Below are 26,890 nucleotides of genomic sequence, written 5' to 3'. Positions count from 1 at the left end.
CACGCTCTGTCTCTGTCTCTCAAAAATATATAAACGTGGGGTGCCTGGGTGGCTCAGTCATTTGGTGTCTGACTTCAGCTCAGGTCATGATCTCACTGTTCATCAGTTCGAGCCCCACGTCAGATTCTGTGCTGACAGCTCAGAGCCTGGAGCATGCCTCGGATTCTGTGTCTCCCTCTCTCTGTCCCTCCCTCGCTCATGCTCTGTTTCCCTCTCTCAAAAATAAATAAACATTTAAAAATAAATAAATAAACATAAAAAAGAAGAATACGTGTTGCATACATGATCTTTTTCTGTCCCTAAATACATCAGTGTATGTGTTTTCTGAAAACAAGGAATTCTTTTGCATGACATTACAATTATCAAAATCAGGAAATTAATCTTGACACAATACTGTTATGTACTAAAGTTCCATTGAATAATTGTATTTATGTCTACAAGAGAGTATTTGCTCTACCATTTGAGAGCGCGTAAACTAAGCTAATGACTTTTTAGTGACTTTTATGTATCCATTTGAATTTACTTTTTTTTTTTATTCATTCTTAAGGAATTGAGCCTAAGCTAAACATCCTTGAAATTGTTAAACCGGCGGAAACAGTTGAAGTAGTTATTGATCCAGATGCCCACCATGCTGAAGCAGAAGCACATCTTGTTGAAGAAGCTCAAGTAATAACTCTTGATGGCACAAAACACATCACAACTATTTCAGATGAAACCTCAGAACAGGTGACAAGATGGGCTGCCGCACTGGAAGGTTACAGGAAAGAGCAAGAACGCCTCGGGATACCTTATGGTAATAAAATACTTAATTATGTGCTAGTAGTATAATAGGAATTAAGCTTGACATAGAAGATACTAGGGTGAGTAAGTTATAATCTATTTTAAATGTAGAATATTTAGGAAGAATATCGTTTTCCGTATTTTTTTTATCCCCTTTGGACAAATATTTTTGCAGATGTTGGGAATACAAAGAAATAAAATCTGCCTTCAAGGTGTTCATAATGTCGTTGAAGACAGAGAAGCTAAGTGAAAGGAAATAGTTGCCATAAAAGGTAGCATGGTTTTAAGCTGTAACTTACATATATAAAGGGAATATGCTGTCACAGTCTCAAGGGATCACAGTGGCCTGTGTGGAAACTGGGAAAAGGTTTATTACAGACAAAGAAACTGATGGACAGAGAAGGGCAGACCAGATAGGAAACACATGTGCAAAAGTTAGACATGGGAGTGAGTATTCAGGAGTAGTGAGGTTTGGTGGAGTTAACTCTTAACAGTGTAGAACTGTTTTGATTGATGGACGTGACCACGTGGTGGGAGTGCATGGCATATGTTGGTGCACATGGAGACCGGATGAAGGGAAAACAGAGGCATGTTATAGTTGAGTTGTGGCTAGGTGATAATGTCTAGGTCAGCTTAAACTTGATAATTTCTGGGGAAAGAAATGAATGAAAATAGTGATGGGGCTGAGCAGCTGACTCATGGATTGTGTGAGGGCAGAGAGGAGAGATTCAAGTACTGATGCAACTTCTCAAGCTTGGGTGCATATAGGGTAATCATGATATTGATGAGAATTGGTGACATCTTCATTACATGTTTAGTGAACTACATATGCCAGGCATCATGTTAAATGCTGGGCTTTTGATGGTGCATAAGAAAGATAGTCCATGCCCTCCGGAGCTTAAGTGGGAGAGTTGGGGAAGTCTGGTATTGGGAAGATTTTTTTCAAGGGAAAGTGGTTCTACTTTTGAATAGTACCGACTTAACTAAAGGTAACCAGAAAGTATTTTCAGGTATACAAGATTTGGACTGGAGATAAAGATGTTTTCTGGGACTCCACTGTGTTGAATTTATATTGAAGCCATAGAGTGTATGCAGTCTCTGATGGAGAGAGAGCAAATGGAAAGGAACACAGTGTTAAAGACTGGTTCCTGGAGCTTGTCAGAATTTCAGCTTGAGGAGAAAAGAAGGGAGACACAGAATGGCTGAAGAGATAGAAGGAAAACAAGAAATGTATATAGTGACTGTGGAATTGAGAAAGAGTTTTAGATGGGCAAGAATCTCCACACTGCCAGCAAAGTAAAAAAATGCCAACTGAGTAGTATCTGTTAAATTTGGTGATCAGAGGTTTATTGGTAGATTTAGAAAAAAAGTAACTGTAGAGTTAAAGATGAGTTACAGGAAATAAATAGACATGGAAATGGAAAAAACTGAATATTAACCTTTGATGGGGAGGGCAAATGGGAAGAGTGTTGAGAGAATAAGTAAATGTTATTGAAGGTTTAAGAGTTGTTAAGCTGAGTATTGGTAGATAAAATGATATGGCACTAGCTGGAAAAGGGTAGATGAAGAAAGCCACGAGAGGGACTTTTAATTGCAACATAAGAAGGTAAGTCCAGTTTGGAGGAGATCAAGCTGTTCCTCAGAGACGGTGTAGTTGACAGTATTCTTACCTATTTTTGACGTGTAGAAGCCAGCATAGATGTTGTACTTGACTTTCTTGTTACTGAGTCACCCCTGAGAGGGGAAATGCTGAGAAGGAAAGAAGCATAAAAACATTTGAAATAATATTTTATGGTTTGCTAGACTTGCAACAAGAACCTTTTGGGGAGTAGAATCCTTTTTTTTTTTTTTTTTTTTTTTTTTTTTTAATTTATCGTCAGGGTAGCTAACACACAGTGTATACAGTGTGCTTTTGGTTTTGGGGGTAGATTCCCGTGATTCATTGCTTACATACAACACCCTGTGCTCATCCCAAGAAGTACTGTCCTCAATGCCCATCACCCATTTTGCCTCCTCCCCCAAGGAGTAGAATCTTTTATGGAGAGTAATATTTAAAAATGAATTGTAGAGAGCAAGATTATAAACTTTGACTCAAAGTTCCAACCAAGGGTATTACTTACTTAGAATAAAGCTCTTTTCAAACACTTGACATTTATTTAGGTATAGGAAGATTTTTTTTAAATCATTGTGTTTTTTTTTTTGTTCCTAAAATCATTAGCAACTGGAAAGTTTTAGGAATGTAATTACTGTTTTCTTAGGAAACTATCGTTTCAGGTTTCTTTCTGCACATAAGGGTAGTCATTTTGCAATTGCTTGTTAATTCTGTGCAAAATTGAAATATGGCTGACTGGTCGTAGCTACTTTAAATCTCTTTGAAATATTGGTCCACATTGGACAGTTCCTTAAAGTTCGTTTTATACGTATCAGTTTTATATCTGGACAGGAGCTTAGAACCACCTGTTCATATATGTACAATCCCTTCACTTTTAGATTTTTCCAGGACTCCAACTATTTTCCTGCTGTTTTGTTTTTGTTTTGTTTACTATTTCACATTTAAAAGCTGTTGATGAAATTCAAATTAATGAATTTATAGTAGTTAGAAGTCTGGTCAAATGGGATGTTCAAACTGACTAAAAGTATTTATTCTTGTCCTTTTTTAACAAGAATATTAAAAAGATGACTATATTTATTTATTTTTATTTTTTCTTTCAGTTGTTTGAATAATTAAGAAAGATAGTCACGTTTTTGGCTCCCAAAATTGTCAAATATTAACATTTTAAAATATTACAAGTGTTGGGGCACCTGGGTGGCTCAGTCAGTCGAGCATCCGACTTCAGCTCAGGTCATGATCTCATGGTTCATAGGTTCGAGCCCCATGTCAGGCTCTGTGCTGACAGCTTGGAGCCTGCTTCAGATTCTGTGTCTTCCTCTCTCTCTGTCCCCCTGCTCATGTCTCTCTCTTTCTCTCTCCCTCAAAAATAAACATTAAAAAAATTTTTTTTTAGTACTACAAGTGTAAAATACCTGGTACAAAAAGAGAAGAATGTAAAATTGTTTATGTTGATTACATGCTGAAATAACATTTGGATTCATTAAATGAAATTATTGTTAAAATAAATTTCACCTAATTTCTTTATTTTTTAATGTAGCTGTTAGAAAATTTTTAAATTACATAGTACCCTGCATTATATTTCTATTGGACAGCTGCTGATCTAGACAATTGTAGCCTTCAGTTCTGGGAAATTTTCCTGTATTAGTCTTTTGATAATTACCTTCTGTGTTTTTCTTTTCTTTTCTCTGAAATTCCCGTTCAATCTCATGGGCTGATCCTCTGTGTCTTTACTCTTCCACTTGTCATTTCTGTATCTGTCTGTACAACTTTGCCAAATTTCTTGTCTTTATATAACAACCTGTCCTGAGAGTTACTTTCACTTTACAAGGACACTTGATATTTGTTTGTTGATTTTAGTATTCCGAGCTCAGTATTATGGATATCATGTTTTCTCTTACCTCTCTGAATATTTTCATCATTGTGTTGGGGTTTGTAAAAATTTGTTTTCCATTTTGTTATGGCATTATTTCTGTCTTTTCTGGGTTCTATTTTTCTGTTTATTTTTGTTTTTTTTTTTAGACTGAAATATCTGATTATTCCTGCTCATCTGTTCATTGAGTGAATAACTTTTTTTTTAATGTTTAATTTTGAGAGAGAGAGAGAGACAGAGGTGAATGGGAGAGGGGCAAAGAGAGAGGGAGACAGAATCCGAAGCAGGCTCCAGGCTCTGAGCTGTCAGCACAGAGCCCGATGCGGGGCTTGAACCCATGAACCACAAGATCATGACCTGAGCAGAAGTTGGATGCTCAACCAACTGAGCCACCCAGGCACCCCTAAGTTTTTTTTAATGTTTACTTATTTTTGAGATAGCGTCAGCGGGGGAGGGGCAGAGAGAGTGGGAGACAGAGTATCCAAAGCATGCTCTGCACGGACAACAGTGAGCCAGATGTGGGGCTTGAACTCATGAACTCTGAGATCATGACCTGAGCTGAAGTCAAATGCTCAACTGACTGAGCCACCCAGGCGCCCCAGAGTGAATAACTTTAAAGCTAATTAGTTTGAAACTCTGGAAAGGGTTTCTTGACTATACACAGGTAAAATGGGGTATTGGTCATTTCATTAAAAGATTTGAAAGTGCCAGTATGTATAGCTCTTTTTCCTGGGTTTCTTTAACTTTTCTGGAGAATTGGCCAAATACCTAACAGGGGTAGAACATTGCAGTGAGGATTTATGGTTGACTTGTATGTGAATGCTGCATTGTGGAAGTGGAAAGGGAAGGGCAGAGGGTCTCACTCTTCAGTTTGTAGACTTTTATTACTGGGATCTGTTCTCCCAAGATCTGTTTAATGTCTGTCACTGATCTTAAAGTGTTCCTGGGAGTGGGGGAAGGGTTATGGACATGTGTGTTGAGGGATGCTTCTGTTCATTTGGCTCCTGAGAATGAAGGAGAGGCCCTGAAGGTTCTGACACCACCATACACTTAAAATCAGTCCCCTGATTTGTATTTCCCTGATGAGGAGCGACGTTGAGCATCTTTTCATGTGCCTGTTGGCCATCTGGATGTCTTCTTTTTTTTTTTTTTTTTTTTTTTTTTTTTATTAAAAAAAATTTTTTTTTTAATGTTTATTTTTGAGAGACAGAGAGAGGCAGAGCATGAGTGGGCGAAGGGCAGAGGGAGAGGGAGACACTGAGTCTGAAGCAGGACCCAGGCTCTGAGCTGTCAGCACAGAGCCCAATGTGGGGCTCAAACTCATGAACCGTGAGATCATGACCTGAGCCAAAATCAGACGCTTAACCGACTGAGCCACCCAGGTGCCCCTGGATGTCTTCTTTAGAGAAGTGCCTATTCATGTCTTCTGCCCATTTCTTCACTGGATTATTTGTTTTTCGGATGTGGAGTTTGGTGAGTTCTTTATAGATTTTGGATACTAGCCCTTTGTCCAATATGGCATTTGCAAATATCTTTTCCCATTCCGTCAGTTGCCTTTTAGTTTTGATGATTGTGTCCTTTGCAGTGCAGAAGATTTTTATCTTCATGAGGTCCCAATAGTTCATTTTTGCTTTTAATTCCCCAGCAATAGCACTGCTTGGAATTTACCCAAGGGATACAGGAGTGCTGATGCCTAGGGGCACTTGTACCCCAATGTTTATAGCAGCACTTTCACCAATAGCCAAGTTAGGGAAAGAGCCCAAATGTCCATCAACTGATGAATGGATAAAGAAATTGTGGTTTATGTACACAATGGAATACTACTTGGCAATGAGAAAGAATGAAATATGGCCTTTTATAGCAATGTGGATGGAACTGGAGAGCGTTATGCTAAGTGAAATAAGTCATATGGACAAAGACAGACACCATGTTTTCACTCTCATGTGGATCCTGAGAAACTTAATAGAAGACCATGGGGGAGGGGAAGGAAAAATAAAAAGTTAGAGAGGGAGGGAGCCAAACCATAAGAGACTCTTAAAAACTGAGAATAAACTGAGGGTTGATGGAGGGCGGGAGGGTGGGTGATGGGCATTGAGGAGGGCACCTGTTGGGATGAGCACTGGGTGTTGTATGGAAACGAGTTTGACAATAAATTTCATATTAAAAATAAAGAAAGAAAGAAATCAGTCCCCTCATTTACCATGCACACCTCTTCTGCTACCTGGTGCCACCATGACCTGAGCCAATAAGGGGGTTCTGCAGGCAAGAAACTCTTCTTGCTATATCCTCCTTGAAAGATATATTAGGTCATAGCTTCTCCTGCTTCACTGGATTTTCACTCTGCTTATGATCTTCAAAAATAAGTTGAAAATCTGCCATCCATTTGTCATTTCCACTCATGGTCCTGTGAGTTTACTTCTTTTAAAAAATCCTTAACTATAATTTTACTAAGGTCTTAGAGAAAATAAGCAGGCGAATATGCATGGACAATTAGTTACGTTAAGAAGTCCTAACGTAGGACAGAAGTCCTAATGTTATTTAAGAAAACAAATCAGACTACTTCTATTTTCCCCCAACTTTTTTGATCTTGACACTTTCTTCATGTTTTTGTAAAATGAGGTTACTTGAATTTTTAAAGGCAGTTGTGTTTCAGGATAGCTTCTCTAACTTCCCAGAACTCCTTCATCTGTTATTTTCAATTAATATTAAAAAATAGAGCCAGTAGGGGCCCCTGGCTGGCTCAGTCAGAAGAGCATGTGACTCTTGATCTTGGGGTCGTGTGTTCAAGCCCCCACGTTGGTTGTAGAGATTACTTAAATAAATAAAACTTTAAAAAAGAGCCACTTGCTTGCTCAGTTCCTGCCTGTTCCCTTACTCCACTTTTATCTGGACCTCCTCTCTCTTTTTCCTTGGTGTTCCTATGCTACTCAATTTCGATCCCATTCCCTCCGGTTCCTCCTCATTGTGGTCCACTCTCCTGGATGTGATCCGCAGGCTCAGTTTTTAGAGCTCACAGATGCTACACTGCTCCAGCCCCTTCACCTTTACCTCAGACCTTTGGGCTCACCTGTTACTGGATTGGGCAGGACTGGTTGAGCTGCTGCTTTGGCTTGGCCTGTCGTGCTTTCAGTAAGAACTCCCTGGCTGTGTTCGAATTCTGTCGTGCTCAGAATGAAGGATGGGTCACATGTCCCTTTGCTTCCTCCCCGCTTTGCTGTCTCCTGCACAGATAACTGACACCATGAAGGTCTGTGACTGTTACAGCTTTGGTCTTCACCTGTGTGTATTTGGGCTTTCCTGGGGATGTCTTGTCACCTCGTTTTTTTGTAAATATACCTGGATTTTTGGTTTTGCTCTCTAGTCGCTTTTAGTGGTGTTTTGTTAACATGTGCATTTAGAGACATTAAAAAACTTCACTGCCCTCCTCCTCCCTTCACCTCTTTGTGAAAAGATCAAATAAAAAATCAGTTCTGTGACTATCAATCTTCTATTATGTTTGATTCATTTTTTACTATAAATTGGTTCTTGATAAGTACCTAAATGTTTTTTTCCACACTTACTCCTATTGAATAGCCTGCAGCTTAGGGCATGTAACCAACGCTATTTGGATAGGTCATCTTCTCCATGCAGAAGTATCTGTATCAAAATTAATTCAGTCAGTATTTATTAAATTTATATGGGTAAAATACTCTGTTAGATGCCGGGGATACAACAATTAAATATTCGTACATGTTGGCCATCCTTTTCGTTTGTGAATTCAATTAGATAGTAACAAATGATTGGGAAAATGAATTTATTTGTATTTCTTTTTATAGATTTAACAAATTATGCATAAGGCATTGTGGTAAACGCTGAAGATACAGTGGTTTACAAGACACAGCCCTTATATTCAAGACCTTAACGTGTTACAGGGAAAGACAGCTGAGTAAACATGCAATTTGCATGTTGTAAGTGCCACCAAAGGGTAGAGATACAGGAGCACTAGCTTTTTACAAGAAGCAAAAGGGAGGGAAGGTTATGTTGTGCACATTTTGGAGAATAAGTCTAGCTCCTCAAAAGCCCCTTATGGATTTTTTTGGGTTTTTTTCAGTGCACCAAATTGTACACAGCTACAAAATAATGTTTGAAACTTGAATAACTTAACTCCATTCTCTCTAAAGTAATCACATATTTTATTCTTCCAGTTGACCCATTAGAGAGCAATTTTATACTGTTTTTCTTAGGAAAACTCCAGACTAACAGATGTAAAACCAGATGAAGTCATTACAAATTTAGGTTGAAAAATTCAAAAGGAGCTGAGGAGAAAATACATCATTAAAATTTATTTGGGGGCACCTAAGGTGGTTCAGTCGGTTAAGCATCCGACTCTGGATCACAGCTTGGGCAGGTCACGATCTCACAGTTCATGAGATTGAACCCCGCATCGGGCCCTGCACTGACAACACGGAGCCTGCTTGGGGTTCTCTGCCTCCTCCCTCTGCCCCTTCTCGGTGCCCCCACCCCTCTCTCTCTCTCAAAGTAAATAAACTTTAAACAAATTTTTTTTTAATTTTATTTGAGTTTATATACTTTACTTGGGGAAAAAAAAACCTGTCTGGATTTTATCTCCATATATATGTGTGTGTATATATATATTTATACGTATTGACAAATTAACTGTGAATTCATGTAGTGTCGAGATAGAGCTAGGCTAATGGTAATATTTTTCTCTTTAGATCCTATACAGTGGTCCACAGACCAAGTCCTGCACTGGGTGGTTTGGGTAATGAAGGAATTCAGCATGACTGATATAGACCTTACTACACTCAACATTTCCGGAAGAGAATTATGCAGTCTCAACCAAGAAGATTTTTTTCAGCGAGTCCCTCGGGGAGAAATTCTGTGGAGTCATCTGGAGCTTCTTCGAAAATGTATAACATTTAAGTTATTACCTATTTGCGTTGTAACTTCAGTTTAATTTTATTTGGTTATAATTTTGTCTTCATTGTGCATTGTGATCATAGATAATAGCAATAATAATTAACACTTAATTGTATAAGGCTGTGCTGGGAGCTTTATATGCATTATCTCATTTAATCCTTCTAATGCCACAGATCCTTACTTTCCCTATTTTTTAGATAGGAAAGTGAGGCTTAGACAGCTCTCTTAGCTCTCTTGTACCGTCTCTTAGACAGTACAAGGCTAGGGAGTGGCAGGGCCAGGATCCAAAACCAGGCTGGTGAACACTAGAATCTCCGTTCTTAAGATGCTGTGCCGCATACTTAGCTCTCTTCATAAATTTTAGTCATTGACTTTTATTTCATCCGTCAGTTCTTTCATTTACTGTTTATCTTCTAGAAACTTAAGATTGTCCACAGATGTCATCCCTGTTTCTTTTCATCATTAGTGGAATTAAATCTTGTACAATTTCTTTTAATTGAATGGGATCTTAAGAGAAAGAAGTGTAGGGGCGCCTGGGTGGCTCAGTCGGTTAAGCGTCCGACTTCAGCTCAGGTCACGATCTCGCGGTCCGTGAGTTCAAGCCCCGCGTCAGGCTCTGGGCTGACGGCTCAGAGCCTGGAGCCTGCTTCTGATTCTGTGTCTCCCTCTCTCTCTGCCCCTCCCCTGTTCATGCTCTGTCTCTCTCTGTCTCAAAAATAAATAAATACATAAAAAAACTTAAAAAAAAAAAAAAAAGAAAGAAGTGTAAGTGTGCATCCCTCCATCTTGAATCGAAAGCAGCTGGTTGTAAGTGTTTCCATGTTGGCTCCACAGACATTATTATTATGATTAAGTGACTATATACAGAAATTAGAAACTACTTGGGTGACCAACAAAAAGCTCAAGTAAATGCAAATTATTTTGTTTGAATTTTAATCCATCTTAATCCCCTTTAATCCAACAGTGACTATCTGTTAAAATATTTTAGCAGGAACCTGTTCCCTGACACCCAGTTTAGAGGCCAGAGATGCTAGCCAGACACACATACTTTTCAGAAGGGGTGAACAGGACAAACTCTGACTTTGGTTTTGTAATGGTGTATAAAGGTACCTGGTAGGGTTTATTCTGTTATGTGCCCAGTAAAAGAACAGCTCAGGTTGGAGGGATTTTACATAGTAATTGACCGCCTGGGGTGCATTCTCTACTGCTGAGTAAGAAATGAGCTCTGGAGACAGGGTTTTTCCTTCACTGATTGTAGTTTGTCTCTTTTATGGAATCTCTTAAATATTAGAGGGAAAACGTATCTATGACACTGACTCACTACATTCATTACATTTACAGGGTTTATTTCCAGTTTTTCTTAATAGGTAAAGAAATTAAATGTTCTAGTTGAAGTTTTGTCCTTGATTTCACGGTTTATTTTCTCCTTTGTGCCTTTCAGATAAATAATGAAAACTCTTGAATTGTTTCAGATTTTTAGCATATGAGTCATGTTTACTGAAATGTTTTCATATAGGAACTCTAAAGATTAGGACAGGACAAAGACGGTGCTTAGACTGCAGTTTGATTTTTCTCAGATTGGCAGGTTTTCTCTCTCCCCGAGGGCAGCACTTTGTTGTGGCTGTCTGGTTCTCCTAGTGCTTCCCAAAATCTTTAAAGCTCATTCAGCGACTTTTCCTGGTATGGGGAGTAGAGGAATCTCGTGTATCTGTTCATTCATTTCCTTGAAGTGGAACGGGTCTCCCTCAGAAAAACTCTGCCCTGGAATTTTATTTTCAAAAGTAACAAATCCCCACAGCTTAGATAAGTATCTTGCAAATTCCTTGCTTATCTGGCCATGGTTCTTTGCTTTGTCCTGGCAAGGAAGGTCCCATCTGGTTTGGGATCCTAATGCCCAGTTCTGAATTGGGGGATTGGTAGGTTGATGCGTAAAGGCTATTTCTGGCACATTTTCTGTAATTCACAAGCCTCATCTCCCAGAACAGGCTTTTCTGAGCACAGTCAGGTACTCTGGCCCGTCTTGTAGCGTGAAGTCTATAGCATGCGTCTTACGAACCCGGCATCTATCATCTAGTCGTCCTCCGTGATCTTTCAAGAAGAAGCAGTGCTGCACAGATCGAGCTTCTTCTTCATTTATGTTAGATTCTCCACCTGGGCCACCCCCACCTTCCTGCAGTTCATATGGAAACTTCATCCGAGTCCTGCTGTACTGGCAACATTCCATTACTGACAGCTTTTTGAAGAGCCTCTCGAAATGCTGTCACCAAAGCCAAAGCTCTCCGTTTGCAGAGGACCTCCTTTAGGAAAAAGAATTGCCTTGCATCTTTAGTGTCTAAACTTTCTTCATGAAACGGATTCATTTCACCCAGAGCGCTGCCTCTTAGGATGATTCTTTTGTACGTGGCCAGGATTTGAGGGCTACAGTAGAGGAATATGATAGGTAGTCTGTGTGGTCTTGAACCCGGTTTTCAAAACCTCCTCTGTGTTGTGCCTTAATCTTGAGAGTTCCCAGGAGACAGACCAAACTCCATTCTGAGACTCAGAGCTTACAAGCTGATCTTACAGGTTGGTAACACATGGGTTTTGCGATGGTGACTCCCTGTTTTGCCTCTTTTTTTTTTTTTTAAACATATTTTTTAAATATTTATTTATTTATCTTTGAGAGAGAGAGAGAGCATGGGAGTAGGAGGCGGGTGGGGAATCCCAAGGTGGCTCCACACTGTCAGGACAGAGCCCAGTGTGGGGCTCAGTTTCATGAACTTGTGAGATCACGACCTGAGCTGAAATCAAGAATCAGACGCTCAACTGACTGAGCCACCCAGGTGCCCTTCTTTTGCCTCTTTTTAGGCTAGGGCATCTGTGTTCATTTAAGCCACAAATGGAACAATTTCTGTTTCAGTAGCACTTTGCTTCTTCAAGGTGCCTTTATAAGATTTGGGGGGAAATCTACAAATGTAGGGCACGGATTTTTCTTCAAGAGAGACAACAGTTCTTGAGGAGAATGCTCAGAACTAGGAATCTGGATGAAATAGTAACATCTTCAGTTTCTGGAAAGTTAAGCTTTGTTTCATGCATTATGCTTTTTGTTTGTTTGTTTAAGTTTATTAATTTATTTTGAGAGAGAGAAAGCACAAGTCAGAGAGGAGCTCTGAGAGGAAGAGAAAGTCCCAGGCAGGCTCTGCACTGTCTACACAGAGCCTGACACAGGGCTTGAACCCACAAACTGCGAGGTCATGACCTGAGCCGAAGTCAGACACTTAACCAACTGAGCCACCCAGGCACCCTCGGCATTGTGCTATTTGAAAGCAGTTTTCTTTAATCCTCATAACAACCTTGTGAGGTGATGGGTGGGGATATCTCATTTAAACATGAGGAAATTAATGTTTAAGTTGGTTGAATAATTTACCAAAGTCACACAGCCAGTAAGTGAGGGCTAAGATCAGGACGAAGATCTATCGAGGCCGGTCCCATATAATTGTATAATCCCCCAAACTCAGGACCCCCAAAGAAAGCTCCCTTCTGACAGGTAGGGTTTAGACTTCTTTTTAGTTTCTCAGCGCTTCCCAGTTCCGTGTGCCTGGAACCGGGCCCTGGCATGGTGCCCTAAGTAGAGCTGCGTTGGGCGCCCAGGCTCTAGGACTCACTCAGTACACAGGCAGTTGCTGGTAGGAACAATTTCAAGAGAAAAGAATCCAATCCATGATGGACACTAAATAGGTTGAAGTGTTAGAGACTGGGAAATAGGAACTCTTGTTTAAGAAATAAAGAATAGGGGGCACCTGGGTGGTTCAGGCAGTTGAGCGTCCGATTTCAGTTCAGGTCATGATTTTGCCGTTCGTGAGCTCAAGCCCCACATTGGGCTCACTGCTGTCGGCGCAGAGCCCCCCTCAGATCCTCTGTCCCCCTCTTTCTCTTCCGCTTCCCCGCTTGTGCGTTCTCTCTCTCAAAAATAAATAAATCTTTAAAAAAAAGAAAGGGTAGCATTTGAGTAGGGAACAGCAACAGATGAGTGATGAATGGTTCTCTAAAGGGTTATATTAGGACTTTTTACAATGTAACTCTCATATGAGAGCTATATTTGTAACCATTATTACATTATTTGATTCACTCGTGACTTTTAGGACCACTACAATTTTATTGAAAATTTAGCTATCTTTAAGAAGGAGCCTTTATAAAGTTAAAGCAATCTTATTCAAAACTTTTATCCAGTCTGTTAGATTAATAAATTATGAAGATCTGTCATCTTGACTGAGAACGTACATCTAAAGAATGTAGATCTAAGCCATTTCAGTGTGGTGTATATAGTCTCATCTTTGATCTGATCTTGAAGAGTCCCCTGTTTTACATGGTTTTATACAGAAGGAGATATAGATACAGATATTTATGTTTAGAAAACCGTGATTCTCTGAATAACTTTTCTTACCATTCAAAGAATTAGAGCTTTCCATCTGCTACTTGTCTTAAAAATATCTTTTCCTTGCAAAGTGACTATCAAGTATTTCTTAGGTTATTGTGCCAATGAGTTTTGTTGAATGCTTTGCTTTTTTGTTTGGTTGGTTGGTTCGGGTGGGTTTTACTAACTTGAGTTTGATTTTCTGGATTTAAATATAAACAGAAATTTTTATGTATGTTCTTCAGATGTGTTGGCAAGCCAAGAACAACAGATGAATGAGATAGTTACAATTGATCAGCGTGAGTATTCATGCACATAACATGTGGCCCATTTGTCAGAAATTTTTTTTTTTAATTCACTGCAAGGTAATAAAAAGAAAAATTAATTTTTAAACTTTTGATGAAATATTTTAGACATACCAAGAAATGAAGTATAACATTTATGTACACCATAAGAATTAGAACTTCTATATATCGCGTTAAATGACTGTCCTGAATTTGGTGTTTATTATTCTGTGCATATTTTATATTTTTATCAAGTAGGTAACCACACTTTATAGTATTGTTTTACACATATTTAAACTTTTTCGGTAAAATGATCAAAAACTGTACATATCCTTCTGTAACTTGCTTTTTTGTTTGACAGTTATGAGACCCGTATCGATACTTGGCGGTGTAATTTCATTCATTTTCACTGCTGTTAAATATTGTTCTTAAAACTCTGTGACTGGCACTGAATGAGTATTTGTAAGAATGAGTGTGAGATTCTCTATCCCAGGAGTTCTATGCTTCCCACCTGATGAGGGATTACTGTAGCTTTTCTCAAAGTGGGGGCAGGGGTTTGCTCTCACCAGCAGTGCATGGGAGTTCTCGTTTGTCCGTATTTTCTCCAACATTTGACACACTGTTGTTAATGAAGAAATATTTTGAAAACAAACGTTTTCATAATTCTTTGCCTAACATATACACACCACTAAGTTAATTCCAAATAAGATCAACACTTACTCCTCAAGTTAAGATTTCAAACCATACAGCAAACATCATACCTTATCCCCTGAACTTTTTTGGTAATTTTGTTCAAAACTGTTGTGGATTAAGGCTTTTTTGAAACGAGGCCTTTTGTTGAGCTAATTAGAGGGGCATTAGTAAAACTAACTGCATTCTGTGTCTTTCAGTCATTTTTTTCACTGTTTGTTGTGGAAGAGAAGAAAATTTCTCCTTGTTTTTCTTTGCAGCTGTGCAAATTATCCCAGCATCCGTGCAGTCTGCTACACCAACGACCATTAAAGTCATAAATAGTAGTGCAAAGGCAGCTAAAGTACAGAGAGCTCCTAGGATTTCAGGAGAAGATAGAAGTTCTCCTGGGAACAGAACAGGTATTTTTGCATTACCTAATGGTATTTTTAAAATTTGTCAAATTAATGTGTATTTCATTTCATTGTATGAAAATGTGAATATGCTATTTCCCTGGCAGTATTTAAACAGCATTTGTAAACAGATGTATTTTTAGCATGGCTGGGAAGGAATGACCCAGAGAATCTGTTTGTTGTCTTTGGCCTGCTGTTAATTCATAGCACTGTGGTCAGCACTTGTCCTTCTTGTCCATGTAGGAAACAATGGCCAAATTCAACTATGGCAGTTTTTGCTAGAACTTCTTACTGACAAGGATGCTCGAGACTGCATTTCTTGGGTTGGTGACGAAGGCGAGTTTAAGCTAAATCAGCCTGAACTGGTTGCACAAAAATGGGGACAACGTAAAAATAAGCCTACAATGAACTATGAGAAACTAAGTCGTGCATTAAGGTAGGCGATGATTTTTTTTTTCTTTTTAACATTAAACGTTTCTAAAAAATGACCCCAGAAAGCTAAAGGTTTTACATTTATGTTAAAAATGACTTTTTACAAAGATCTTTAGTGATAATTTTGAGGAACAGTTTCTTTAAAAGATGATTCCAAGCTTATTTGTTTTTATCTGGTTGAAAAGAATATATGTGTTTAACTGTTTAATCTCTGAGTTTTCTGTCATTTACCTAACAGATAAAGATGCTGCCATTTGCATAGGTGAATTGAGTGTAAAGTTTAGCAAAGATGCAGATATTTTCCCTTTTTTATAATTAGGTGCAAAAGGTCGACCCATTCCTCTATTTTTTCTTCCCCTTCAACCTGCCTAACTCTGAATATCCAACCTTCACACTGAATTGGAATAGAATAAAATTATTTATAATATCCCATAACTTGTATGAATTTTTTTGACAGAATTACTTTCAGAAATTATGCTTACTACAGTGGGAAATTCAGTATGTTCATTTAAGTAACTGAGAAGTGGGATATATAGAAATATCATGGAATTACTGTCTTTTTTTTGGAAGAGTGAATATAGTGTAAAATAGCTTTACAATTTACCTCTGTATTTCTAAATAATATGCTTTTACTGCTACTTCATGATTCACTTGAACATTGTGAATTTCACACTGAGAGATTATGATTTACCTCCCATCACTACACACACACACACACACACACACACACACACACACACACACACTTTCTCCACTCTCTTGTCATTACATAATTACATGGAAATTGTGGTTAGATCAATATTCACAGTTACAGGATCATGATCATGTGAGTACTGTTACAGGATTATTTACTTTTCCAAAATAGCATTCCTAAGTAACTAAAATGCGTTCTTTTCAATGTGCTTATCACTTATTTAGTCTCACACACTTTGCCAGCTATCTAAAGATCCTTTCCATATACTTAGAATTAAAACTTTCATTTTTGATGGTTGCTATGAATGTGTATATACAAGTCCCTTCAAAATTACAGATAAAGTATTAGAATTAATCATTAAGATGTCACTTCTCCCCAAGTTTCAATGCAGAGACCATCCGGATAAGTTTCTTTGTAGAACTTGACATGCTGATTGTAAAACATATATGGGAACATAAAGTGCGCAGTAAGCAGGGCATGTGAGGGAGGAGAGCAGTGCGGGAAGTGCTGGAAAGCTTCGACAGTAAGACAGCGCATGGCTTGCCTCGGAGAGACGAACAGACTGCAGGTTACTACAATGGAGAGCCCACATAGAGCCAGGTATATAAGAGGATTTGATTTAAAGATGGCAGTGGGGGAAAGACTTGCTTTTCAATCAGCAGAGCCAGGACAGTTGACCATCCATACGGACAAAGGGAAACTTGAGCCCTTCCTTATACTATACTAGAAATCGGTTCCATGTAGCAAGTCGATAGGAAAACTAGAAAAAATAGGCAAGAGACTTAAATAGACACTTCAGAATTTAGATGATACAAATGGCCAGTGACCATATGCCGTGGTGCACAACCTCATTCGTAATCAGGGAAACTTGGTTGGAAACCACCATAAAATGGCACAACACATATCTTCGAATGGCTAAAATTCAGAAGATCGCTGGTACCAGGTGTTGTGAGCACGGGGGTGCTTCTGCACTTTTGGTAGGGACGGAACCTGGAACCCAGCGGTTTCTCTCCTAAATATTTACCCAACGGAAGCGTCTGCGTATGTCCGCACATATGCTCATAGCAGCATTATTTATAATATCCAGAAACCAAGTATCCATCTGCAGGAGAGTAAATAAATGAATTATGGTAAACGAGAGTGGACTGTGTATCCAAGAAAATGAACAAAGCTACAAGCGCTGATACAAATGCAAAGTCAAAGAATCAGACCCAAAAGACTGTATATGATTACATTTATAGTGTAAAGTTCAAGAAACGAAAACTAAATTGCAGAGTTTAGGGATGCACTTTTGGGTGATGAGAATGTAAATACAAGCCATGAATTATCATCATGGAACAGGATTGGATTGTGTTTACCTTTTAGAGTAAAGGAGGGGTGGTGATTTCTGGGAAGGGCCTTGGAGGGATTCTGGGGGCTGGCAGTGTTCTGTCTCCTGACCTAGGTTGTAGTTAACAGGCGAGTGTTCACTGAAATAAATCACTGAGCTGTTCACTTGGGTGTGCTTTCTGTTTATGTAATGTAGTTCACAATTTAAAAGGTTAAAAAAAGACAAGTTTAAGAAAAATCCTATCCATGAAAATACAGGTATTGTGTACCTTTCGACTTCATTGTAGAGAGGGTACAGATGTGATGCTTGCTATTAGGTGTGGTTGTATGATGCGTCTAGTAGATTGAAAGACACGTTAAGTAAAATTAAATTTAGTGTTTGTATTCTTTATCCGTTCTTACCAAGAGACAGAAGATTATACCAACTCCGTTTTTCTCCTTGACATGTAAAACCACTTTCTTCTTTTATTTTACTTTTTTCTCAAGTGTCTGTTACAGCCTTACGTATTATGTAGAAATTTTCTTGAGAAGCTGAAATACGAATCTCGTTTTAAACTGGGTGACAGGAAGTTGGTGGTTTTTGGGCTGAGATCTAAATTCTGTATTAACGTGATTGGCACAAAAGGAAACACAAGAACTGTGCCCACCCAGTGTGTGGTCTTTCTTACTGAGAGAGTCAACGTGACTGACTGTGACACTTTTGCTCTTCTGGAATTAAAGAAAAGTGACTTAATTTCCTGCATATAGATCCGCCTTTTCACTAGTGGACTCCTGATTAAATTGAATGACTTCTGTAATAAAATCCTGCCAGCTGTGGTAGTTTACACCACTGGTATTTGGGCAAATAGTCATGCCTTTCATAACTGCTCATTGTCAGATTGGTACAGATGGGCAGTGCAGTTTTAAAACAAAGCCTTCACATTCCACCTGCCCAGATAAGTCTTGACTTACCTTTTCCCTGTTATTGGAATTGGCAGCGCATGACAGGAAATCAGGTCTGTTTTTCAGAGTATAAATCTAGCTCTATTTCCATCTCCATACAAACCAGCAGTAAGCTAGACTTCTAGAGGGTTTCCCACAGAGGCAACTCTTGTTTCTTTATGATGTCCTCTTTCCTGGTTTTCTGTATCCCGTCTTTCTTCTGGCCTTTTACTTCTACTTTTGAGGCTCCCTGTTAGATTTGGAGAACTTCTCTCCAAGTTGAGCCTTTACATATTAAAATGGTGATGGTGAAGGTGTGGCTGCATCACAAAGGATTTTGTACAATGCAGAAAAGAAGGGGACATTCCCACAATCCATTGAATATGTATATTAAAATTTTCTTCTTACTATATGGGTTCTTAATTATTGACATAGCTTATACTTTATAGAGGGCTATGTGCCAGTCATTGTGTGCCAAGTAAGCACTTTGCAAAGATAATCCTTTTAATTCTCAACAATTCTGTGAGGGTAAGTACTATTTTTAACCTCATTGTATAGATGGGGAATAAAAACTTTGCGGGGCACCTGGCTGGCTCAGTCAGTACAACATCCAACTCTAGGATCTCAGGGTCATGAGTTCAAGCCCCCCATTGGGTGCAGAGCCTACTTTAAAAAACAAAAACAACTTAGAGAAAATTTGGCTTTCCTGTGGTCACAAAATCACAAAGGTAGTTAAGTAGAGACGCTGGGTTTTGAATCTTGACATTCTGACTCCAGGCCCTTGTTCTTAGGTTCTGTGACCACTCCCACGGTTTTTTGTTTTGTTTAACATTGTCTATTTTTAAAGTAGTATTTTATCATAATTGTGGAAATGTGTTGTTGAGCATTGAAATTTTAGTAAGTCATGTTTTGAAGTTTGCTTGGACCATAACTTCAATGTTAATTGCTGTTGGGGTAGACGCAATACTCTACCAGGCTCCTGTTTATGGAAGAATCTGTGAAATATCGGAAGTAAGAAGTCCCAATTCTGTATTTTTTACATGGTCCCAATGTGTCCTTCTCTTTTTAAAGGTATTATTATGATGGGGACATGATTTGTAAAGTCCAAGGCAAGAGATTTGTGTACAAGTTTGTCTGTGACTTGAAGACTCTTATCGGATACAGTGCGGCAGAGTTGAACCGCTTGGTCACGGAGTGTGAACAGAAGAAACTGGCGAAGATGCAGCTTCACGGGATTGCCCAGCCGGTCACGGCGGTCGCCCTGGCCACTGCTTCTCTGCAAACGGAAAAGGATAATTGAGCCCGGACCTTCTGGGAGCCCAAGGTCTTTCTTAAACGTTAGAGCAAGTGTTGCTCTTACCTTTATTACTGAATTTGAATCTTCTTTTATTTCTAGACTGTACAATCTGATGCATGATTTTTTTATAAATGTTTCATACTCTTGTGAATTTGGATCTTTTTACTTTGAAGCATATATTTTAGAATACGTGTATGTTAAGGATCACCACAATGTCTTCAGCGTGAAGCCAGGCTCATTGTGGGATAGTTTGGTAACAGTCAGGAAAGCTAAACTGGTCAGTATTAATGTCTAGCCCTACCAAAAATAGCCAGTAGCATCTGAGGATGAAGAATGAATGAAGTATCTCCAGGAAACAGTCTGGCTTAACTATTTTTGAAAATATAACTGTTTCCCCTCTCTGCTGCTTTAGATGTTGCTTTACATAGAACCAGAAAGTGGAATTTTTCACAGCTACAGCATGTGTGCCTGTTTCATCTAATCAAGCAGAGCTAAAATATTCATATCAAATAAAACTATAATATTAATAAGTTACTAAACTGAGAGCATCAAGTTATTAAAATAGTTTATATATTTGCAAGCAAAGGACAATAAGAAGTCGACTGGCAGAAGAGCACTGCCAAAGAAGGAGATCCAGGTTGAAATCTGGCTTAACTCCAGCTAATTTTAAGGATTTTCTGTATAGATTATTCATAATGTCAGGCCAGGATTTAAATTATTTTAAGAGAGGCATTTAATTCTAATAAACCAACTATTACAAAAATCCTGAAATGATCTCTGTTTTTCCTGTCAGAGATTGAAAACACCGGAAAGGTATACCTCAGCCAGAAAATAAAAGTGTGGTTTAGTTTGGTTTGGTATGGCTTGCTTTGTTTCTTTGTTTTCATTGCCTATTCTGCCTGCAGGTGTATTATGCAAAAGCAGCTTATAGAGCATTGTGTTTCTGATCAAAGGAAGCCTTGAAATCAGGCTGCAGTTAACCTTACCTTTTGAGACAACAACAAACTAGTTGCCAGTACATTTAAAAGGAAATTCTGACCTCCAGTATAGGCAAGTCTTCTCTCAAAACCAAATTTCCCATCTATTTAACTTTTTCCTTTTGAATATTATATATGTGTGAGTACCCATATATCTGTATACATGTCCAGTTGACCATTTTGTTGTATGTATAACTGTACACATATATGAATACATGATGATATTCAAAAGGAAATGTATCTTAAAAGACAATACCTCATTTAAAAAAAACTTTTAATTAAATGATCCCCATATCTATGAAAACGTCATCACAATCCAACACTAAACAGAAATCACTAGAAATGTCTTTCTTTTTTGCTTGGTTTCCTTTCTTTTTTTCTTTTTGTTTTTTGTTTTAAGGCTGCGATACATGAATCATGAAAGGAGATACTGGCAGAGAGCTTTTTAATCCTCTTAGAGCAGGAGATTGATTCTCAGATATTTCTTTATGCACCTTCTCCCTCATCATTTCCTTTATGGCCATCTCCCTGAACAGCTTTATAAAAGCTCAGCTGATGCTTTTGTCTAACCCGGAGGAAAGGCGGTGGTAGTGAGTCGAGGAGGCATCGCTAGCAGTCGCTGCCACCAGAACCAGATGGTCGTTTGTGTTGAGCCGTAGCAGGAGGCGAATTTAGGAACAAGCAGGAGAGGAAGGATCTTCTTTTCCGGTCACCTCAGATCGTGACTTGACGTGCTGTGGCTGGAGGACTGCGTAATGTCGGTCCCTTTATATTATCAAGTCATTTAAGGCCCCCCGGTAGATGCCGGAAAAAAATAAAACTTGTAGCTTCTATTTTTACCTTTTTATAAACACATACAGAAGAGACTGACAAACTATTAGTTTACTTTGGGCACGGCGACTGTAAGAGTATCTGAGTAGAATGACAGCAGGAAGTCCTGTGTAGAAGCTCCAGGTTCACGTAAGAAATAGATCACTAAAAAGGTTTTGCCCCATCTTCTGGTCTGGAGAGTTGACACGTTGCTTGTAGTTGTAAAACCATGAAAAAGTCTACTCTTCTGGTATATTATCAGCAACTTAAAAGTTTTGACTTTAACATTTAAAATGCTTTTGCGGAGACATTATTTTAAAGTTTTAGCAAAGATGACAGACTTCCTCTATGTTGCAGTTATCTGTATATGTGTATTTTAAGGCAAGGAACACCCACGTTCTTTTAGATCCTAAAGTCAAACTATTGCTTCTTTTCTCTAAGTCCTCAGGTTCCTTTTTTTTTTTTTTTAAATACATCCTACCCATTTTTCTTCCTTTGGCGGTTTTTATTCCCCATTATCACTTGAACAAGGATCATTCTCCTACAGGATCAGGTGCTATTTCTTTCTTCTTCACCTGTCATCATCACTTCGTATACTGTAACATAGGTGAAGTCATGAGACTCATTTCCCCAGTGGAGTCAAGAAACTCGAGTGACTTTTTCTCAACTTACATACTAAATTGTTCCCCTCGTCCGTGTTGAGGTTACAAATCATCAGAAAGCCAGGTAGTCTCTTCTTTTATTGAAAGATAACTTGTGTCGTTAAGAGAAAATAGAATTCATGTTATTCACTCCTTGCTGTTCTTATGAATAAATTTTCCATAGGAGAATTTACAGTATACTTAAAGGAAGAAAGAATCATTGGCCATCTTTTCTACCCTCTAAGTACAAAAATAAGGAAATGCCCGTTTTTGTTTTAAAACTTGTTTTCCGCATGAGGTTCTCCCTGAGCCAACTTTCATGCATACCTAGCCCGAAGTTGGAAAATGTGTGTTGATACTGGAAAGTCAGACACATTAAACAGAAATGCCATGTGGTTGACCTTCACGTGGAATGACCGGCTCGACATGTTCCGCGTGTGTGCATCCGTGTCCGTTAAGTACTTGTTTTTCTCTCCCAATTAATGGGGACACTCGAGTATGATACTCCTTTCAAGGGCTGTACCTCCCATCACTTTGGGTGAGGTCAGCTGTTTTCCATACTCATCGTTTTATGCTACCGCCTTTTAAAAAGAACTAGTGTATCTTTGAAATAGCACAAAAATGTTTTAAGATTCATAATTACCAAACAACCTGTGACTAACTTGATGTCTTCACATCTAGAAGGTGTAAAAATATTGATATTTCAGTGATATTTCACTTGCTGCCAGAAAAAAAAAATATTCTCAGTCTTTTGTAAAAGGAAGGAGGATTTTTGCCTACATTTTTACTCTTTAAATAAAGACACTTATACGGTCATAATAACAATTATGTATTTCTTTGTGGGTTTTATTTTTTTTGTAATTTTACATAAAACAGTTATTTTCTATTTTTACTCAGATAAAATATTTGTGCATAAAATGTAAAAATAGTAATATGAGAAAAATAAAACTATTATACAGTATATTTCTGTGTTTTTGGAAGTTTTTTTCCCTGCATAAAAAAAAAAAAATGGTTGTCAAATTCCTGGAATATTGGGTTGGAGGAAAATATGACCGTCTACATCTGCTGTATTGTGCATGAGTCCCATGTACTTAACTATTGATTTGGGAAGAACTGACTCCACAACTAAAATTAGATGTTACAGTTTAGTCTTTATTTTTTAAGTTTATTCATTTAGTTATTTTGAGAGAGAGAAAGAACAGGAGTGGGGGAGGAGGAGGGGCAGAGAGAATCCCAAGCAGGCTCCACACCATCAGCTGTCAGTGCACAGCCAGATGCCGGGCTCAAACTCACGAACCAGGAGATCGTGACCTGAGCCTGAGTCGGCTGCTCAACCGACGGAGCCACTCAGATGCCCCTAGAGTTTAGTCTTTATGAGAAAATAGATGAAATCGCATCCACAGAGCCAAACTGGTTTAGAACAGCAACAGAAGAAATGGTGACACTGAGTGTTAGTAATTGTCAAAAGGCAAGCCAACGATTCTTCAGGTAGAGGTTCTTGGTAAGCCATTTTTTTTTTTTTTTTAAACTAAAAAGAATTACCTGTTTATGTTGCCTGTGTAACAACAAGACACTTCAGCCAGGACCAGAGTATACAGAATCAAAGGATTCAGGGAAAAACGTGCTGTATGTTATTTATGGTCAAGCCAAACTCTGACATGCTTCAAAAATTACGGCTTGGTGAAATGAACTGCTTTAAAACACAATCTAATTTTATTAAGCTTGAAGTCATGAAAATAATCGGAAAATTAGGTGCATTTGTTCTCTCAAAACACTGGCTTTTTGTGTGTGTGTAGACTCGAAAGCTTCATTTGCAAGCCAACCACTTGTTTAAAAGGTTTTTTACTACTAGCAAACTGATTGAAAATACTAACTTAGACTGATTTTAAAACCTCTGGTGAAGGACCACTTTTTTATTTCCAGTGTGTCAGAGACCGAAACTCTTACATAAAACTCTCAGATGCATGAGTAGAGGGGTGGAGGACATGGGAAATTGTTTAAAGGGTATAAATTTTTAGCTTTGTAAGACAAAAAATTTCTGGATATTGGTTACACAAGAATGAATATACTTAACATTACCAAACTGTACACAGACATGTGGGCAAGACGGTAAATTGTCTATTTTACCACAATATAAATGTTTTTTTGAAAAACGAATCACAAGAAGAATTTAATAATTCCATGTAACTCACCATATTACACAATACAGGGGAACAAACCTGATCATCTCAATAGAGGCAGGAAGAGTATCCAGTAAAATTTCACATCTGCTCCTGATAAAAACTGAACAAACTAGAATTAAGAGAACTTCCTTAACCTGATACAATATCTCTGAAAAACCTGCAGCTAACCTCATACATAATAGTTTGTCTTCCTTCTAAGATTTGTGAAAAGGCAAAGAGATAGAGCCTGTAAAATAAGAGAAAGCATACCGATTGAAAAAAAAAAAAACTACAGTTAGAGGCTCCTTGGTGACAGTTTAGCATCCGACTTCAGCTCAGGTCATGACCTCACCGTTCTTGGGATTGAACCCTGATAGTGCGGAGCCTGCTTGGGATTCTCTCTCCCTCTCTCAAAATGAACTTTAAAACCACCACCACAACAATTAGAATTAATGAAAACAACTAGAATTAATCAATGAATTTAGTAAGGTATGGTACCAGGTCAATGTACAAAACTCAATGTTATTTCTACATGCTACCAACAAATAATTGGAAATTGAAATTTAAAAGTTACCATTTACAATAGTATTTTGAAAACATGAAATAATTAGGGACAAATGTAACAAAATTTGTGCAAGACTCATCCAACGAAAACCACAGAAACTGCTAAGAAACTAATGAAAATCTGAATGGAGAGGTATACCGTAATTGTGAATTGGAAGTCTTAATTTTGTAAATGTTAACTGTCCCTAAGTTGGTGTATAAATAGTGCAATTCAACTCAAAATTCTAGGAGTCTTTTTTTGTAAATGAGCTGATGGTGAAATTTATTTGTAAGTGCAAATGACCCAGAAGAGCCAAAATAATTTTGAGAAGAAATTAGAGTAGTGGCATTATGTAAAGATTTGCTATTTAACACCACACTTCGGGGTGCCTGGGTGGCTCAGTCAGTTGAGCATCCTACTCTTGATTTTGCTCAGGTTGTGATCCCAGGGTTGTGGGATCGAGTCCCAAGTCAAGCTCCTCACTGAGCGTGGGGCCTACTGAAGATTCTGTCTCTCACTGTCTCTCTGTGTCTGTCTGTCTCTTTCTCCCGCTCTCACTCCCTTTCTCTAAAAAAAAAAAAAAAAATTAAAAAAAAATGTTTTAAGTTGCTAAACTTAAAAAAAAGCTACAGCAATTAAGATGTGGTGTTGAAATAGGAATAGACACGACCAATGAACAGAATAGAGCCCAGAAAAAGACTCACATGTAGATAGTTAATTGATTTTTTGGCAAAGGTGCCAAGGTAATTCAATAGGGAAAGGATGGTCTTTTCGACAAATGTTGGAACACTGGATATGTTTATGGAGAAGAATGAGCGTCACTCCCTACCTCGTATCACACGTAAACATCAGATGGATAAAGAAACAGATCGTCAACCTAAATATAAAGACCAAGACTCTAAAACATAAAACGAAATTTTCATGATCTTGGGGTAAAGATTTCTTAGATAAGATAGAAAAAGCAAAAGCATTAAAAAGTCAGTAAAATCGGGCACCTGGGTGGCTCAGGAATTGAAGCGTCCCGCTTCCGCTCAGGTCATGAACTCACGGTTCCTGATTTCAAGCCATATAACAGGCTCTGTGTCGACGCTGCAGAGCCTGCTTGGGGTTCTGGCTCCCTCTCTCCCTGTCTCTGTTTCTCTCAAAATAAATAATTTTTTTTTTTTTTAGGTCAGCAAAATCAACTGCATCACCGTTTGTTGAAACCTCAGTTTTTTGATAGATCATTTTAAAAGGCAAAACACAGACTGGGAAAAATAATTGCAAAACATAATCTTACAAAGTTCTTATTTCACAAAACTATAGAACTCCTAAGAGTTCACGGCCAACAGGTTTCAACAAATACTTCACCAAAAAAAATGATATACAGACATCCAGCAAAGCATATGAAAGCTAAAATTGTCGAAAATTTAAAAAGTCTCACGACACCAAGTGCTGGCGGTGGCATGGGCCCCGTGGAAAGTATGCACATTGCTGGTGAAAATGTAAACTAGCACACTTCTTTGGGAAAGGTAGACACATTTTTGTCCCAAGCCAGCAATTCCAATCTTAGGTGTTTACCTAACAGAAACGGTTATCTAAACAGAATACCTAGTGAAGGACTGTATACTCGTGTTTACAGCACTTTATTCATAATGGCCCCAAACTGTGAACAATCCAAATGCCTGTCGACAGGGAACTGAATAAATTGTGGAATACCCAGACAGCAATAAAAAGAACTGAGCCCCTCTAGGAAAGGCGTATCTCATCTCTAAGGACAGAAGGCAGATCAGTGGCCACCTAGGGCTGGGGATGAGGGTAACTTTCTGTATTGGGCACAATGAAATTTTGAGGGGTGATGAATATATCCCTACATTATGTTTTGTCAATGATTCCACGGCTGGAAAAATTTGCCAAAAACTCATTTTTTTTTAATGTTTATTTTATTATTTTTGAGACAGAGACAGAGCATGAACGGGGGAGAGGCAGAGAGAGGGAGACACAGAATCGGAAGCAGGCTCCAGGCTCTGAGCCATCAGCCCAGAGCCCGACGCGGGGCTCGAACTCACGGACCGCGAGATCGTGACCTGAGCCAAAGTCGGACGCTTAACCGACTAAGCCACCCAGGCGCCCCTCCAAAAACTCATTTAAATGTACATTTAA

At 38.5% G+C, this 26,890-nt stretch overlaps 1 protein-coding gene across 3 annotated transcripts in view; it reads left to right on the top strand.

The window, feature by feature from the left end:
- GABPA (GA binding protein transcription factor subunit alpha) overlaps positions 1 to 22,867 on the top strand; it is a 40,391-nt gene extending 17,524 nt beyond the window's left edge. For all 3 annotated transcript variants that reach the window (XM_049629311.1, XM_049629310.1, XM_049629312.1), the window contains exons 5-10: positions 548 to 793; positions 8,978 to 9,172; positions 13,821 to 13,874; positions 14,810 to 14,950; positions 15,185 to 15,377; positions 19,389 to 22,867. In XM_049629311.1, coding sequence (XP_049485268.1) covers positions 548 to 793; positions 8,978 to 9,172; positions 13,821 to 13,874; positions 14,810 to 14,950; positions 15,185 to 15,377; positions 19,389 to 19,617 — 1,058 coding nt within the window. In that variant the 3' untranslated portion in view covers positions 19,618 to 22,867. The remainder of the gene's footprint in view (positions 1 to 547; positions 794 to 8,977; positions 9,173 to 13,820; positions 13,875 to 14,809; positions 14,951 to 15,184; positions 15,378 to 19,388) is intronic.
- Positions 22,868 to 26,890: the final 4,023 nt, after the last annotated feature.

Source organism: Panthera uncia, chromosome C2 (genome assembly GCF_023721935.1).
Source record: "Panthera uncia isolate 11264 chromosome C2, Puncia_PCG_1.0, whole genome shotgun sequence".
Taxonomy (NCBI): Eukaryota; Metazoa; Chordata; class Mammalia; order Carnivora; family Felidae; genus Panthera; species Panthera uncia.
The sequence above is the reverse complement of the archived record's forward strand: the minus strand, read 5'-3'. Positions and strand labels throughout refer to the sequence as shown.